Source organism: Misgurnus anguillicaudatus, chromosome 24 (genome assembly GCF_027580225.2).
Source record: "Misgurnus anguillicaudatus chromosome 24, ASM2758022v2, whole genome shotgun sequence".
Classification (NCBI taxonomy): Eukaryota; Metazoa; Chordata; class Actinopteri; order Cypriniformes; family Cobitidae; genus Misgurnus; species Misgurnus anguillicaudatus.
Genome location: NC_073360.2, coordinates 18753073 through 18768517, shown reverse-complemented (window position 1 = coordinate 18768517; position 15445 = coordinate 18753073). Strand labels below are relative to the sequence as shown.

The window sequence follows — 15445 nt, the reverse complement described above, 5'->3', positions numbered from 1 at the left end:
GATCCGCTATAATTCTATAATTAATCTGTTGTGAAATATAGAAGAAGCGGTTAACAGTCTTGTTATATTGATATAATTCTGATGGTGAGCTGTGTTCAGTAGTTAACGCGCCAACACATAGCCAATATAAATATATATTCCCGCTTGCTTGGTGAGATTAATCATAGTTGGAATGTTTTCGCAGGACGTGGGTGTTTGTAAAGTTATAACAAACGTTTAATCTCTCGTGCTGGAAGGTCTCGTCTTTAAAATGGGTGTCAAACGGATATTTTGGATTGAGATCTTACTAACTTTTGTCCTGTGCTGTGTTAATGGACAAACATCGGGACCGTAAGTTATTTTATCCATTTCCTTTCTGACAAGCATTTTTGACTTGTTTTAGTTCATTCCTAATTGTCCAATGCAAAAATCCGGGGTCCTGGACACTGATGATTTGGACTTGCCTCAAGTCAGACGCATGAATTAACCTTTGTCGATTTCTGGAGCTTGTGGGTTTGCTTTTCGTTATGCAAACAAAAACAGCAAAACATATATCTGTTTGTTGGTAAATAAAAAGCCATAAAGGTCTGGGGCTACATGATGGAGCAAATATAAATTATAGTAGCATAATCATGGTCCTGATTTACCCTGATGATCTCTTGCTTTCAGAAATTAAAGGTGCCAAAGAATGCATTAAATTTTTAAATTGGTCTTTGATATTTACATAGAAGGTATGTACTAGTAAAAATGTTCCTGGATAAGTTTTGCCCTTACATGTCCATTTACAACCCTAGCTCAGCAGTCACAACTTTGTTTTTAGCATTTTAACTTTGTACTGTGTAATGTGTAATTTCATGTTGGGGCATACATCTCAACTGTGACATCACAGTTGGTGTTATGTTGAGATTGGCCTGTTTTCCAGCAGTCTTTTGCGTGCACAAGGTTTATATAAAGATATGGAAACAAACGCTATGAGCGTCACAATATATGTCATTACAGTGCTTTTATTATTAATCTATGCCTATGTGAATATTTTTTTTATTCCTTTGTCTATCCATTTAGATATGCTTATTAGATGTCTGTATACTTTATAACATTTACATTTATTCAGCTAACACAATAGCATACCGGACACATTTGGGAATTTGAATCGGCAAAATTATCCAAATCAAGTTTAACATTTTCCCGAAGTCATTTCACATCATTGATTCTATTGAGTTACATAAATACGGGGGCAGAATAGAGCGGACTCTCGCAGCTGTAGACTGTTATGTTTTTTGTTCTTATGGTCAGGTGTGACTTGTCAAAATTAATTTATGAGTTGCAGGACCAGCCAAATTATATAAAGTAGGCCTACAGCATCTTGTTTGTGTAAACAAAACAGAATAATACCATCAGGGTTAGGGCTGTCACAATGATTAAATAATCGCCTCATAGCAATTGTTTGACCTTATCGTGATGATTTTAGATCACTGCAATGATTGCACATCTCTCTAAAAAACACAAGGGGGAGCTGCAGCGCCTTTATAAACAAGACTGTATCAGATTACTTTAAACATGTGTATTAATATTTACTGCCATGTAAACCTTGCAAAAGATTTAAATTAAATAATCACAACAATATGTGAAAATAGACAATTAATCGTCATAATCAAAGTCCTAAAACAAGCAATTAATCGCCACAATTTATTAGGGAAATAGTCGTCAGCCAAATTTCATAATCGTGACAGCCCTAATGAGGGTAACGCTGGTCATATATGTGTGGTCACAAAATATTAGACGCATGCTCCCTGTTTTACAGGCTGTAATTGTACCGTAATGAATACTTAAAGGTTTAACCATGTTAATCAAACCTTTATTTAAATTCTCCGCAGACGTTTTCTGGTGACATTTCCTGCAGTGATCCAATCAGGATCTGAATCCAAACTCTGTGCAAGTCTCCTGAATCCCAGAGAGAGTCTTGTAATGAATGTTCAGTTGGTGGATGGTAACCAAAGCACTTTATTGCTGCAGAGCAGGTCCAGTGAAGAGTTTCATCGCTGTTTCAACTTCCAGGTCTGATATTAAAATGTGTGGTCTTTACATCAAACATTCAGGCTTATGTGGGATGATGACAGGGAATGTTTCTCAACAGGCTCCTCGTGTAGAAAAAGATTCTGTGCAGAAAATGAAGGTTGAAGTTCGGGGAAGATCTTTCCAAGTGACTGATGAAAGAAAAGTCATGTTCAGGCCTTACTTTCCTTTAACCTTTATCCAGTCAGATAAACCCATCTATACTCCAGGACAAACGGGTACATTTTTAAGGCTTGCTGTTTGAAAAGTGGCAAATGTATTATTGTGCACTTTATGTAACATTAAATGGCATCATTTTAAAGTTTTCTCTTTTATTTCAGTGCAATTCAGAGTGATTACAATGGATGCCAATTTTGTTCCTCTTGATCAAATGGTTGGTGAATAAAATGCATAAGGCTATTCTTTGCTGCTACAAATTTAATTAAATGCCGTTCTCCTTTTCAATGCCTTAGTGCACTACTGAATGTAAATTTTAAAAATTGATCTACAATTGTGGTTTTTGGCTTAAGTTGCATATTGATTGGATGCTGATTTTAATGAATTGCAACTTCTGAAAGTTTAATAGTTTTTTTTATACCTTTTTTTACAGTATAATGTGGTGGTGGTTGAGGTAAGAAACTGCTCCTGCACATTAGGTTACACCATAATAGCTTTCATTCATAACTTATTGTTTTATTTGCATTTATTTGTAACTTAATAGGACAGTCAGGGCAACAGGATTGGTCAGTGGACCTCAGTGTCCTCCGTGAGGTGGATATTGCAGCTTTCTCATGACTTGAACCCTGAGGCCCAACAAGGCAGATACACACTGAGAGCTTACATTGGTGACAGGATGTTCATGCAGAATTTTGAAGTAAAGAAGTATGGTAAGTCAATGTACTGTGCATACCTTTTTTAAGATGCATTCAGTGTTTACAGTATTTTCTCTCTCCTAACTTTATTACTACCTCCTAGTTCTCCCCAAGTTTGATGTCAGCATAAACGTTGTACAGACACAGAGTGTTGGTGATGAAGGACTGGAAATAGATGTTTGTGGGAAGTGAGTGACTTGTATTGTTTTCTACTTGCAATGCTGTAGTCTGCTTCTCAACTAACAATAACTTGCACCATTTCTCAGCTACACATACAACCAACCTGTACCTGGTAAAGCATGGGTGCAAGTATGCCGTGATCCTTTTGAGTATGTTACTACTCCTGGTGCGGTTCGTACCTGTTTGAACAAAACCACTGAGGTGTGACATTCTGTATTTTAGTCAATTTTTAGGTTTGTTTGTTTGTTTGATACAACTACAGTGTACTCTTTGTCTTTAGATGAATAATACTGGTTGTGCCTCCTTTGTCTTCAACACATCTGCCTTTTTGAACGTCAGATTTGAAAATTACCTGCAAGATTTGCTTGTAATTCAAGCAAATCTTACAGAGGAGGGAACTGGTGAGCTGTTACATTGACATCCTTTTAAGAATTGTCTTGTGTCTTGAGTTTTTCTTCATGTGTGGGTGTGTGTTAACCATAATCTGGTCATGGTATTGTTTTCCCCAGACATAGTAATGACACAATCTCAAACTGTATCACTGACGTATGAAATTGGAAAAGTCACATTTGTTGAGCTTCCTGAGGTATTTCAACCAGGATCAGTCCTGGAAGGAAAGGTAAGTCCAATTTCACGATTCCAGTCTTTCTGTTAAATGAGATTCTGTGAATAGCAGTTTTTAATCCTCATGTTTTCCCCACAGATCCAGGTTACTTATTTGAATGGGACACCAGTCTATAACAAAGAATGCTATCTGTTGCAAGGTCCAAGTTGGTCATCAAAACTGCTGAAGAACCTCACTACAGACCGTAGTGGACTGGCTACCTTCTCTCTTGATACTACTGGTCTTCCCAACAGCGATCTGGATCTGATGGTACAGTATGGTATATTGCAGGGGTTGGCAAGTAACTTTGGCTGCGGGCCAATATTTTTTTTTAGCCAGTAGATGGCGGGCCAGCTACTGATGACACACTACGTGTCTTATTTTGAATGAGCCTAGTATAGACTATCTGATCTTTTGTCAAGCAACATTGTTTTATTTCCTATTTAAAGACGAAAGGCGACATTAAAAATAGCTAAAAACATGGTGGTTCTGCTGTTTCTTTGTCTGTTTGCGCCTGCAATAGGCCTATAATCATGGAATATGATAGGTCCGTGTATCATTCGTTCAATCGTGTTTTTTTTTCATATTAAAAACAAAAAAACGACTTGTTTTTCCATTTATTTATTCCTGAACTAAAATGAGAAAAAAATAAAGACTGGTTTTCTGATTGTGTGCAGAGATCAAAAATTTGTTTTAATTGAACACCTTTATAGGCATATATCAGTGAAATCATTTTAAGCAGATCAAGTACTATAGTGATAACATATTACAGGCATTTATGCTCTCACGAAAGTCTCTTACAGTCCGGCTTTTGAACTTTATTCCCTTTTTAAATATAATTTATTCAGGACACACGCTTCACCCGCTTTATTTCCCGACCTGACGGGTCCGCAAAACCTAAATCTCGTTTCCAGAATCTCAAATTCAAATGTCTCTAACTGAAAGAGAGAGATTATGCGATACAAAAAGTGTTTGTGCCAATATAAATATTATTTTAACATTGATTGTACTGTCAGCAGAGAAAAAATGTCACAGAAAAAAATAATGAAATATAAATAACATAAATTAAATAGGACAGAGCCTATCACTCAAATATCTAACCAACATAAACAGAAACCATATTGCCCTACTGACAAATGAAGTAGGCTATTTTCTGCCAAACTATTTCAAACATCCTTGCACAAAAACTGTTGTTGGCTTAAAGTTTCAGTACCAAACAGCTCCATAAAGCTGTACAGGTGGTCAGAATGAAGTGTGGATATGCTGTCAAAAGATGGGCTATTGTCAGTCAGACCACCCGCTCTGTCCAAAGTATAGGTACCCTAGAGTTCTGACTGCTACCATCTTTATACTTTCCTACAGTATGCAGTGGGGAGATCGCCGTGCAGCTACGGCTTTTCTCAAGTAGGCTAGTGGAAGAGTTTTGTGCAGCATTTAGTGCAAATATTAGTGATTCACCGATGTATCGGCCTCCGATAATTATCGGCCAATTTTTGATGATTTTGAAACCATCGGCAATAGCATGAGAGAGGCCGATACCGATTGTTTATTAATTAACTGCACTAAGGCAATGAATTGCATGTCTGTTGTTCAATTAAAATGATTAAATGTTCTGGTGTGCACTATACTTAAGCACCGACAGAAAACCTTTGTTGAGCTGGCTCAAATGTCTTAAGGCCGGGATATACTGCACGATAATTGGCTGTCCCAGACGAAAGATTGCCATCGTGAAACTATCGTCGCGGTTTCTGTGATCGTGGCTCTCCATCGGTGGTCCTATGTCGTACAGTGAGGGAGGTTCAAAGGCGACCGTTTTTCCGGTCTTGCGTCCAAAGATAGCCTACGATAGTTTCAAAAATTCAAAAATTCGGCATGATCACCGCACAGTGTGTTTGCTGCTACGACCTGCACACCGGTATTTGTTTACCATGAGCGCATGCTGGTGACGTTGCGCAACGTGTGACGCAGCCGCCAAAGCTTCCGTGTCATCATCGTGCAGTCTGCATGCCTCTCGTACCTGAGTTTAAACGATACATGCTTCTTTGACGGTCGCACAGTGTGATAAGGTAATGATCTTATAAGAGGACAAAAATCGTGCCGTGTTCCGGGCTTAAGACAATAAAAGAAAGTGACTGCACTTAAGTGGGGGAAAAGAAGTCCAACTTTTTTGGAAGTGGCAATATTTATACTCTGTTTAAAGCAATAGCACTGGCATTATTTGTTTATTAAAGAAATCCATTATGTATAAAAAAAGAATGTTGAATAGCAAAAACCACCTTTAAAGGCTGTCATGTTGTCTTATGTTTGTTTTAGCTTAATTTGTGCCTCTCATTTTGTTGGTCAGTTGAGTGTTAATTAGATCCAATCCATGTTCAGTAAAAATTATTTGTTGCAGAAATAAACTAGCTAATAGACCAACTGTATAGTATTGTATAGAAGTGTTTAAATCGGTATCGGCCCAAAAAATCCTATCTGTCCATCCCTAGCAAATATTGTTTATCAGTGTGTTATAACCGAATAAATTATAATGAAAAAAGTTCAAAGGTCAGACTGTAAGCGAATGAGACTTGCAGGAGAGCATGGTTGCTATTCAAACCCTTATTAAAACGGCTGTAATCTGTTACCACAATAGTACCTGATCTGTTTAAAATTATTTCATGGGTATATGTCTGCTAAGGTGTTAAATAAAATTTTGTCTTAACCCGTTTCTTTTTTTTTTCCAAAAACGAGTTGTTAGGCCCATTTTGTTTATTTTTTCCTGAACTGAAATAAAAAAGTCGTTTTTCTTTATTTTCATTTTGGTTTTCATTTGAAAAAAGGAATGAAGGAATGATAGGCGCCATATTTGTAAACTGTTATTGTAAAATAAAAATGGTCTGATTAAAAAACGAACTTCCAAAATAATCCAGCGTGCCATAAAATATTGCTGTTGCCGACCCCTGGTATATTGCATAGTCCAGTTTTTTGTACAGGAAATTAATTCCATTATTGTTTTCTAGGCAAGTGTAATTCCAGAAGTGCGTTCTACCTATAAAATTCCTTACTTTACAAATGATGAGAAATCTGTTCGACTTCTCCAACCTGCCACCCCATATAACCCAACAAACAGTGAGCTGACTATAGACAAGATTGAGCAACCATTAAAGTGTGATGCTGAGGTTACTGTAACCATTAAATATTACTTTGTTGGAGAGACTGCTAGCCCCTTGAGCACTCAAATTGTCCATATGGTAAGTACAAAATATTACAGTACATGATTCTTCTTCTGGTCTCTTGGCTGCACTCATTGGTTGTTTGTTTCAGGTCTTGTCCAGAGGTGTGATTGTTCAGCATGGATTTGATAAGGTTAGGGTGAGGACTTCAGATGGAGCAGCAAGTGGCACAGTGTCATTCAAATTGACCGTTGGAGCAGATCTGACTCCAGCAGTGCAGATACTTGCGTACTGTGTTCTGCCCAGTGACAATGTAGTTGCAGGCAGTGCAAATTTTGATGTTGAAAAGTGCTTTAAAAACAAGGTATATGTGCAACCTTTTCCTTTTTAACACTTGCAAATAAAGCTGCAACCTGACTTGTTGTGGTGTTGTCTCAGGTGTCTCTTCAGTTTTCTCCTGCTACAGCGGTTCCAGGTGAGGCAAACACAATACAGCTGTCAGCTCAGCCTGGTTCACTGTGTGCTCTCAGTGCTGTAGATCAAAGTGTTCTCATCTTGGAACCAGGAAAACGTCTGGATGCTGATAAGGTGTCCATTTATCTCTTAGATCAGAATTAAGTTTGACAGAACCTGTAGGGTGTTTGTGGTTTAACTCCATCTGGTCTCCACAACCACAGATCTTCGGTCTGCTGCCCGTGCAGTCAGCTTCAGATTATCCATATGATGATGAAGATGAACAGGAGTGTTTACCAGTGCGACCTCGTCGAGCTGTGCCAACAAACAGAATTGTACCAACAGACAGGGTTGTACCAACAGACGGCGCTTATATGACTTTTAAGGTAACCATCTATTCATGAGTGTGCTTTGTAAAGTGGGAGTTTTTAAAATGGACTTCAGTCAAGTTTTCTTGAGCGTGTGCATAATATCTGCCTTGTAACTTACTTGCTTGGACTTTCTGTTTAACAGAATGTGGGGTTGAGGATTTCTTCAAATCTGCCTGTAAAAGAACCTAAGTGTCTGACATATAGAGGCCGCAGTTATTATGGCAACTTCTATGATGGTACTGAATGCAGTTATGCTGCTTATTTAATTGATCTTAGAAAATGTATAATGCAATCCTCTTGGTGGACTTGTTTGATTAGACTGTGTACATGTTCAGTAATGTTGTACATGTCAAATTTGACAGTGGCTTCAGGGGTGTCATTTAGTTATTATTGCACAATGTTTGCTTTTAGGTGTTCATATCTTTTCTGTTTGTTTAGTGCTCTATCTTCGCCGTGAACCTGGAGTTGTTGCGATGGCTGCACAACTAGTAGAAGTTGCGGGCTAGCCTGAAGTCAGTTCCTCTTTTGAGGTGACTGTTCGAACAGTCTTCCCAGAAACTTGGATCTGGCAACTTACTGATGTGGGGTTCGTAAACATCCTCTTTTCGCTTTACAGGCAACAGCCTGGTTATAATTTTTCCTGGGACAATGATGTGTGGTTCACTCTGTGATCTTCTGACCTCTCTGCTTATAGTTGACATGGTGTACAAGAGGTAGGATTTGCAGAGGCCAAGTAACTGGTGCTGAAGCGTTAGCAAGCTATAATCTGCTTTATCCACAGGGACTCTGGATCAACACAGGTTCCTGTCAAGGTTCCTGACACTATTACCACTTGGGAGACGGATGCCTTCTGTCTGTCCTCCAAAGGTTTGGGTTTGGCTCCTCCTGCTCAGCTGACAGTTTTCCAGCCCTTCTTCCTGGAGCTTTCTCTGCCTTACTCCATCATCCGTGGGGAGATCTTTGAATTGAAGGCCACTGTCTTCAGCTATCTGTCCAAGTGTATCATGGTGAGATTTCTGTGAACATCTTGCCTTTTAGTCATCAACTCTGAACTAATCCTCTTTCATGGGCAGGTTCAAGTAACTCCTGCACCGTCATCGAACTTCTCCCTCATCCCCATAACTGTTTCTCCGTATTCGGCGTGCGTGTGTGCCAATGGGAGGAAGACTTTTTCATGGGTTTTTACTCCATTTGTTCTTGGTCAGTTTAATTGACGTCATGTTTGTCTTTTTGTGTGTGTATATAAAGCGTAACACCTAGTCTGTGTTGTACTACAGGAGTTCTGAATGTGACCTTCAGTGCGCAGGCAGTTTCTCAGGCTGTGTGTAACAATGTGGTTGCTAGCGTGCCAGAGAGAGGACGTGTTGACATAGTCACTCGAAGTCTACTTGTTTTGGTCAGACTCAACACATTTTTAATTGTGGTGATGTTTTCCCAGTGATAAGTTTTTGTAAGTAATGTGTGTTTGTTTTAAGGCTGAAGGAGTTAAAAGGACGACGACCTACAGTTGGCTGTTATGTCCACGTGGTTCGTCTTGCACTTAACTTTATTTTTTTACTTTAGTGATTAGTTTAGGTCTCACCTTGTTTTTTGTGCTTATGTTATGTTTGGTTATTAATTCTTTCATAGGAAGAAGATTGCCAGAAAATGGAAGGCGATTTTCAGAAGATGCAAGACGACTTTCAGAAGATGTATCGCTGGCATATCCTTTAAATGTGATTAAGGGGTCATCGAGAGCTTCTGTCTCTGTCCTTGGTGAGACTTTGCTTGTTAAACTGCAATGTTTCTGTTCTAGATGTATGTGTGTGAGATGCTGATGTGTCAACACTTGTCCTCAACCTTGATTAGAAGGTTATAGTGTGATGCAATAATAGATTGTCCACGACATCTACAGCTCAAAGTTCCTTATTTTAGCAAAATCCACTTGAATATCATGTTCAGTCATTTACATTCTTTTCTGTGTTGTTTCTGAAATACAACAAATAATAGATGCATTTAACATAAATTTACAAGTAATACACTAAAGTATACATTTAAGGGCTCGTTATAGTTGTGCGTAGGTCCTACGGCATAGCCAGGATTTGTAGGTTCCGCGTCGGTTTTCATTTATACTTTTGCGTCGTGGTCCGTGTCGACGTGCAAACACGTGCAGACCGCTGGTAGGCTGTAACCACAGTAGCAGCGCGACCGTCAAAGAAGCAGCTTGGCAAGTTAACCCACAAACAAAGAAGAAACCGCAACTTGTGTATGATTTGAGAAGACCAGCAATGATATAAACAGCGATGAAGTAAATAAACAGCGACTTTTGTTGCAGTTTGAGTTAAGTCCTTTCTCAACTTGGCTCTTTTTCACTGTCGCAAACGGAAATACTTATGAGACAGTTTTTTTTACCTGACTGAAGGGGTTCTGGTGGACCGATCACAGTGCTTGCGGTCCGCGTAGATCTGACGCGCTGTTAAAAAATTTGCGAGGTGCGCGTCAAGCTACGCACAGGCTACGGATAACCTACTGCGTAGCTACGGCGTAGAGCTTACACACGACTATAAATCGTGCTTAATGCAACAAGCAGTAAAATGAAACGCGTAGCACAAGGTGAAATATTCACGAATGGCCGCTAGACGGCGATATTACCTCAGCAATAACCCAAATACCATCTAACACAGATTATTGCGATGCATCCAATTAAACATTAAGAAACTAACGTATGTTTAAATGCTAGTATACTAATTTAGCAACAAAACATATACAACATGATTAAATATTATGCTACTAACTAGGGTTGGGTATCAATTCGATTTCGATTCGCAGGCTATCAAATCGATCCGATTTCGATTCTCGGTTCGTTTTTCGATTCCAATTCTCAGAACGGTTTTTATACTCTTCTCAATTCAACTCGATGAATATAGATTTAATACAAATACTAGATTTATAAAAAAGAACAGTGAATATAAGTGGGTAATTAATAAAATAACAGAGCCACAAGCCTGTATATTAAGCCTGTATACTTTATTTTAGGTACACTTGGGTACATGAAGTGATATGTGAAACTAACATTTGGCTCCTGTAGGAGATGTATTGGGTCGTGCACTGCAGAATCTTGATGGGCTGCTAAAGATGCCGTACGGCTGTGGAGAACAAAACATTGCTGTGCTGTCTCCTGATATTTACATCCTACAGTATCTGGATGGCACACAGCAACTCACTTCAGCCATTCGAGAGCGAGCCACAGACTTTCTGAAGAGTGGTAATGTTGTACTTCAATAGGTCTTATTACAGGTGGTCTTTATCAACTTGTCAATTAAATGGTTTTCTTGATGCTCCCTGTGTGTTCAACTAAACAGGATACCAAAGACAGCTGAACTACAGGAGTGCTGATGGTTCATTCAGCACATTTGGTTATGGTGATGGGAATACATGGTGAGTATCTTGATCAACAAATGCCATATTTGCAGAATGTAAAAGATCTCAAGATTTTCTGTTTTCCACCCTTTTTAAGGTTGACTGCTTTTGTTATGAGGTCTTTTGGCAAAGCTCAGAAATTCATCTTCATTGATCCAAATGTTATTCAGAGTGCAAAGGATTGGTTAATAAGCAAGCAGGGTCCCGATGGCTGTTTTATCCAGCAGGGTCGACTCTACCATAATGGAATGAAGGTTTGTTGTTCCTAGCGTACCGTAACAATATTATTTTACTAGGCATATGTCAGTAAAATTGTTTATGCCTTACAGGGTGGAGTAAGTGATAATATAACCATGACTGCTTACATCGCTGCATCATTACTTGAACTGGAAACTCCAGTCACAGTAAGTACATCAACAGAGATCATAATATAAACTATTAGATGAATGACACTCACATCTGCTGTCTATCTGTTTGTGTTTCAGGATCCTGCAGTCACTAAAGCTTTGTCCTGCTTAAAGTCAGTCATCGGGAGTTTCAGTAACACTTACAGCAATGCTCTGCTTGCCTACACTTTCAGTCTGGCAAAAGACGTGGACACCCTAAAGAAACTTTTAAATGCGCTGGATGCTCTTTCTATTTCAGATGGTAAGAATTGTTTCCTAAACAAAACTTACAGTTTCTTTTAGGTTGTGTTTTTGCCGTCTTGTTTCTGTTTGTTTTGAGTTGTGGTGTGAGTGATGTGTTTGGATAAAAAAATGTGTATCACGACATCTCTCTGGTCCTAAAGGGTCTCAGCTTCACTGGTCTCAGACTGGATCTGTTGATGATTCTGGTTCTTTATCAGTGGAGATCAGCTCATATGTTCTGCTAGCTGTTCTCACATCAGATTCAGTCACTACAGCTCAGTTGGGTTATGCTAACAGGATCGTCAACTGGCTTGTCAAGCAGCAGAACGCCTATGGAGGATTCTCATCTACACAGGTTACTCGCATAACTATTACTACAAGAACAAGTAACATTAGTAAACCTGCCTTGTTTTCACCCACAATGTATTTCCATGTTATGTTATCAGGACACGGTTGTGGCTCTTCAGGCTTTGTCTTTGTACGCCACCAATGTGTTCACCTCTGATGGTTTCAGTACAGTGACGGTTCAGTCAATAGGAGAATCTCTCAGCTTTGATGTTAATCAGAACAACAAGTTACTGTATCAGGAGAAGAAACTGTTATATGTTCCCGGTAGATATACTATTAGGGTAACTGGCTCAATCTGCGTTTCTGTGCAGGTTCGTACTGTATACCAGTTTATTTTACCCTGATTTTTGGCTTGTACCCATTTTTTTGATGTCTCTTTTCTGTACTTTGTTTACAGATCAACTTGTTTTACAACATCCCAACACCTCCTCCAATTAGCAAAACGCTGAGCGTTGATGTTAAACTTACAGGAGATTGTTCTGTGTCATCTGGTCCAAATCTCATTATGAACTTCACTGTTAAGTAAGAGGTTTAGACTTGTCATTGATCATAGTTTTTCTTTCCTATAAGAGGAACATGCCAAGAACTGTTTTCCACAGTAACGTGATTTAAACTTTATTCTTGCAGATACAATGGGCCACAGGCAAGCACTAACATGGTCATAGTAGATATTAAACTCCTATCAGGCTGTACAGCAGACACTACAATGCTTGGTTTTGCAGATGTTTTTATAAATTTCTTCAGACGATCAAGCAAAGTTTAGCTTGTTTTAATGTCTGTTTTTGTACACAGCTTGGTACCCCACCCAATGCATATGCACCACTTGTGGAACGGGTTGATTTGGTAGATGATCGTGTCCTAGTGTATTTGAAGGAGGTAAGTGAACATCAGTTGTGTAGTTTTCGGCATTCATATTTGTGCTTCAGTTTATTTGTCTATTCCAGGTTCCAAAAAACACTCCAATGAGTTATAAGCTCCAAATGAAACAACTTTATGCAGAGAGAAGTCTCAAGCCAGCTGTGGTCAAAGTCTACGATTACTATCGAACAAGTAATGATTTGTCAGATTTCAGTCTTTGGTGCATTAGTTTTTTTTTCTGAATTAATGTGTGGCTTTCTCTCTTTAAGGTGACCAATCTGAGACCCCATACTCCTCCCCGTGTTAATGAGTGTCCACCTTCAGGACCGTTAATGCTTAAGTTCTGAGTGCAGAGCTTTTCATCCTGTTGCGAATAAACTTTTTAAAATCAATTTGTTTCTGTAGTGCATTTGTGAACGTGGTTAGATTTTTATTTTGCAAAATCAAATTGTTCCAAAATGCTTTTGAATTCAAGGTACCAGTTAACCTAAAGCTATATTTGCACATGTGGACGTACGGTGGAGATAAAAATTAAAGAATTTATACACTTCTGAATGTTAATCACTTCAGATTTAAGTTTGATTTATGGGTATACCAACGTTCTACTAGTGTTTTACAATATAAAGGCACTTCATCAAAACTAAAATTGGAGGCCAGTAACCACTGTAGCACAGGATTACAAAGTTTAAGTTACAGTAGTCAAACATAAAGTGTCATCACTAGTTTCTTATACCACTCTGGTCTGTCTCTTGCACTGTGTTCAGTAACTAGTAACTTATTTTTATAACACTTCTTGCTATTTATTAGTAATGGGTCTATAACTTAAAAGTGTAAGCTAGTTATATTAAGTCCTTTTTAACTCTTTCACCGCCAGCGTTTTTTAAAGTTACCAGCCAGTGCTTTTCATGATTTTCACAAAAGTTTAATGCCTTCCAGAAAATGTTCTTCATATATAAATATACAAAATGAAAGAACAGACCCTCTGCTTTCAAACAAAAAAAGCAGTCAAATCATAGCAGTTCTTTTGTAATCAGCTTTTGAATATGGGTAGGTTTCTGCAAACACACCACATTTTGAGCAAAAAGCAGAGATAATTAAATTTTTGTGATGGACTTTTCATAGAGATCCCATTCAGAGCGATCTTTAAAACAGACACGGACATGCAGCAGCTTGTCATAGGGCAATACTTACGGTTTTAAACGTTGCGGAAGGGCGCCACCTAGTGGATAATAGCGGTGTTGCGGAAAGACGGAAATACTCGTCATTGGCGGGGAAGCGTTTTCTCTTGATTGACGAGTTATCTTGACTAGTTATCTCGTCAATGGCGGGGAAAGAGTTAAAAGTGTTCTTATTCTGCTTGAACAAATCAATCTTTAAAAGCATTTATCATAGCGGTGTGAGGAACTAGAAAGGTTCTCCAATGCCATTTTTTGTGCTACAGTGTTACTGTTTTCTAATTTTTTAGTGTTTTCCACAAAATAAAGTTTTTGTAAGTGCCATGGTTAAAATGTAAAACGCAGAGCTTTGGTATACCCACAGCTAATGTTCCTAAATGTACTAGAATTTTAGAGTTCTAGAAGTTTAATACATTTTTCTAGTTGTTTTTGTGTTTTGATCTCCACTCCACTTAAGTACTTTTGGCTGTCAGATTTGTTTTGAAAATGCTTTTTTTTATACCTAAAATGGCCAAAGTAGTATTTAAAGGTGGCATTTCACTAGACTTTAAAGCAACACTATGTAGTTTTTTTACCTTTAATGTCTCTAAAATTATTTCAGTGATAGAACAACTTTTAACTGGACAAATTGTACTGTTGCTGCAACCTGAGCAGCCTCCTAGCTGCTACAAGCACACTCTGAAAGTGGCGGTGGAGGGTAGAAAACACAGCCCCGCCCCTTCCCCTGCCTGCAGAAGAGTGTCTGATACCAGGCACTGTTGCGCTTTTCAACCACATGGGGGAGCTGAAAGTCATTTTACATGGAAACTACATAGTGTTGCTTTATTATGTCAAATAAAGCTTTGGTGTCCCCAGAGTATGTTTGTGAATTTTTAGCTCAAAATACTATATAGAAAACTTAAAGGTGCAGTGTGTAATTTTTTTAAATGATCTCTTGACAGAAATGCTAAATAATATACAAAACTAAATTATAAGTGGTGTATAAAGACCTTTTAATAATGAACCATTATGTTTTATTACCTTAGAATGAGACGATTTTATCTACATACACAGAGGGTCCCCTTACATGGAAGTCGCCATTTTGTGCCGCCATGTTTCTAAAGAAGCCCCTAACAGACAAACTTTTTTCACTAAATTGTCTCCGTCAATGACATGTTTTTCCGGTGGCGGCTACTGTAGCTTCTCTATGCGTTTCAAAAGCGAGGGAAGAGCAGTGGACTGAGCCATGGGTTGCAATTTCCAACCTCACCACTAAATGCCGCTAAAATTTACACACGGCACCTTTAACATGTTAAAATTGCCACTTTGTAGGTGTGAGCAAAAATTTGCAATTTTTGGGTGTGTCATTTTAAATGCAAATGAGCTGATCTCTG

The 15445-nt window shown here is 38.5% G+C and overlaps 1 protein-coding gene across 1 annotated transcript; it reads left to right on the top strand.

Moving 5' to 3' along the window:
• Positions 1-102: 102 nt before the first annotated feature.
• LOC129437945 (alpha-2-macroglobulin-like protein 1) lies at positions 103-13289 on the top strand. The gene is given in 34 exon segments (XM_073862537.1): positions 103-330; positions 1854-2034; positions 2114-2270; positions 2373-2425; positions 2642-2662; positions 2753-2918; positions 3007-3091; positions 3170-3284; positions 3364-3484; positions 3593-3702; positions 3787-3957; positions 6687-6917; positions 6991-7203; positions 7278-7427; positions 7517-7678; positions 7806-7899; positions 8102-8249; positions 8445-8670; positions 8737-8863; positions 8941-9059; positions 9139-9190; positions 9293-9418; positions 10731-10907; positions 11005-11080; positions 11160-11316; positions 11392-11466; positions 11548-11710; positions 11853-12046; positions 12138-12350; positions 12437-12561; positions 12667-12754; positions 12838-12915; positions 12984-13089; positions 13167-13289. Coding segments are annotated over 34 exon segments (4398 nt in total). The 5' UTR covers positions 103-250; the 3' UTR covers positions 13205-13289.
• Positions 13290-15445: the final 2156 nt, after the last annotated feature.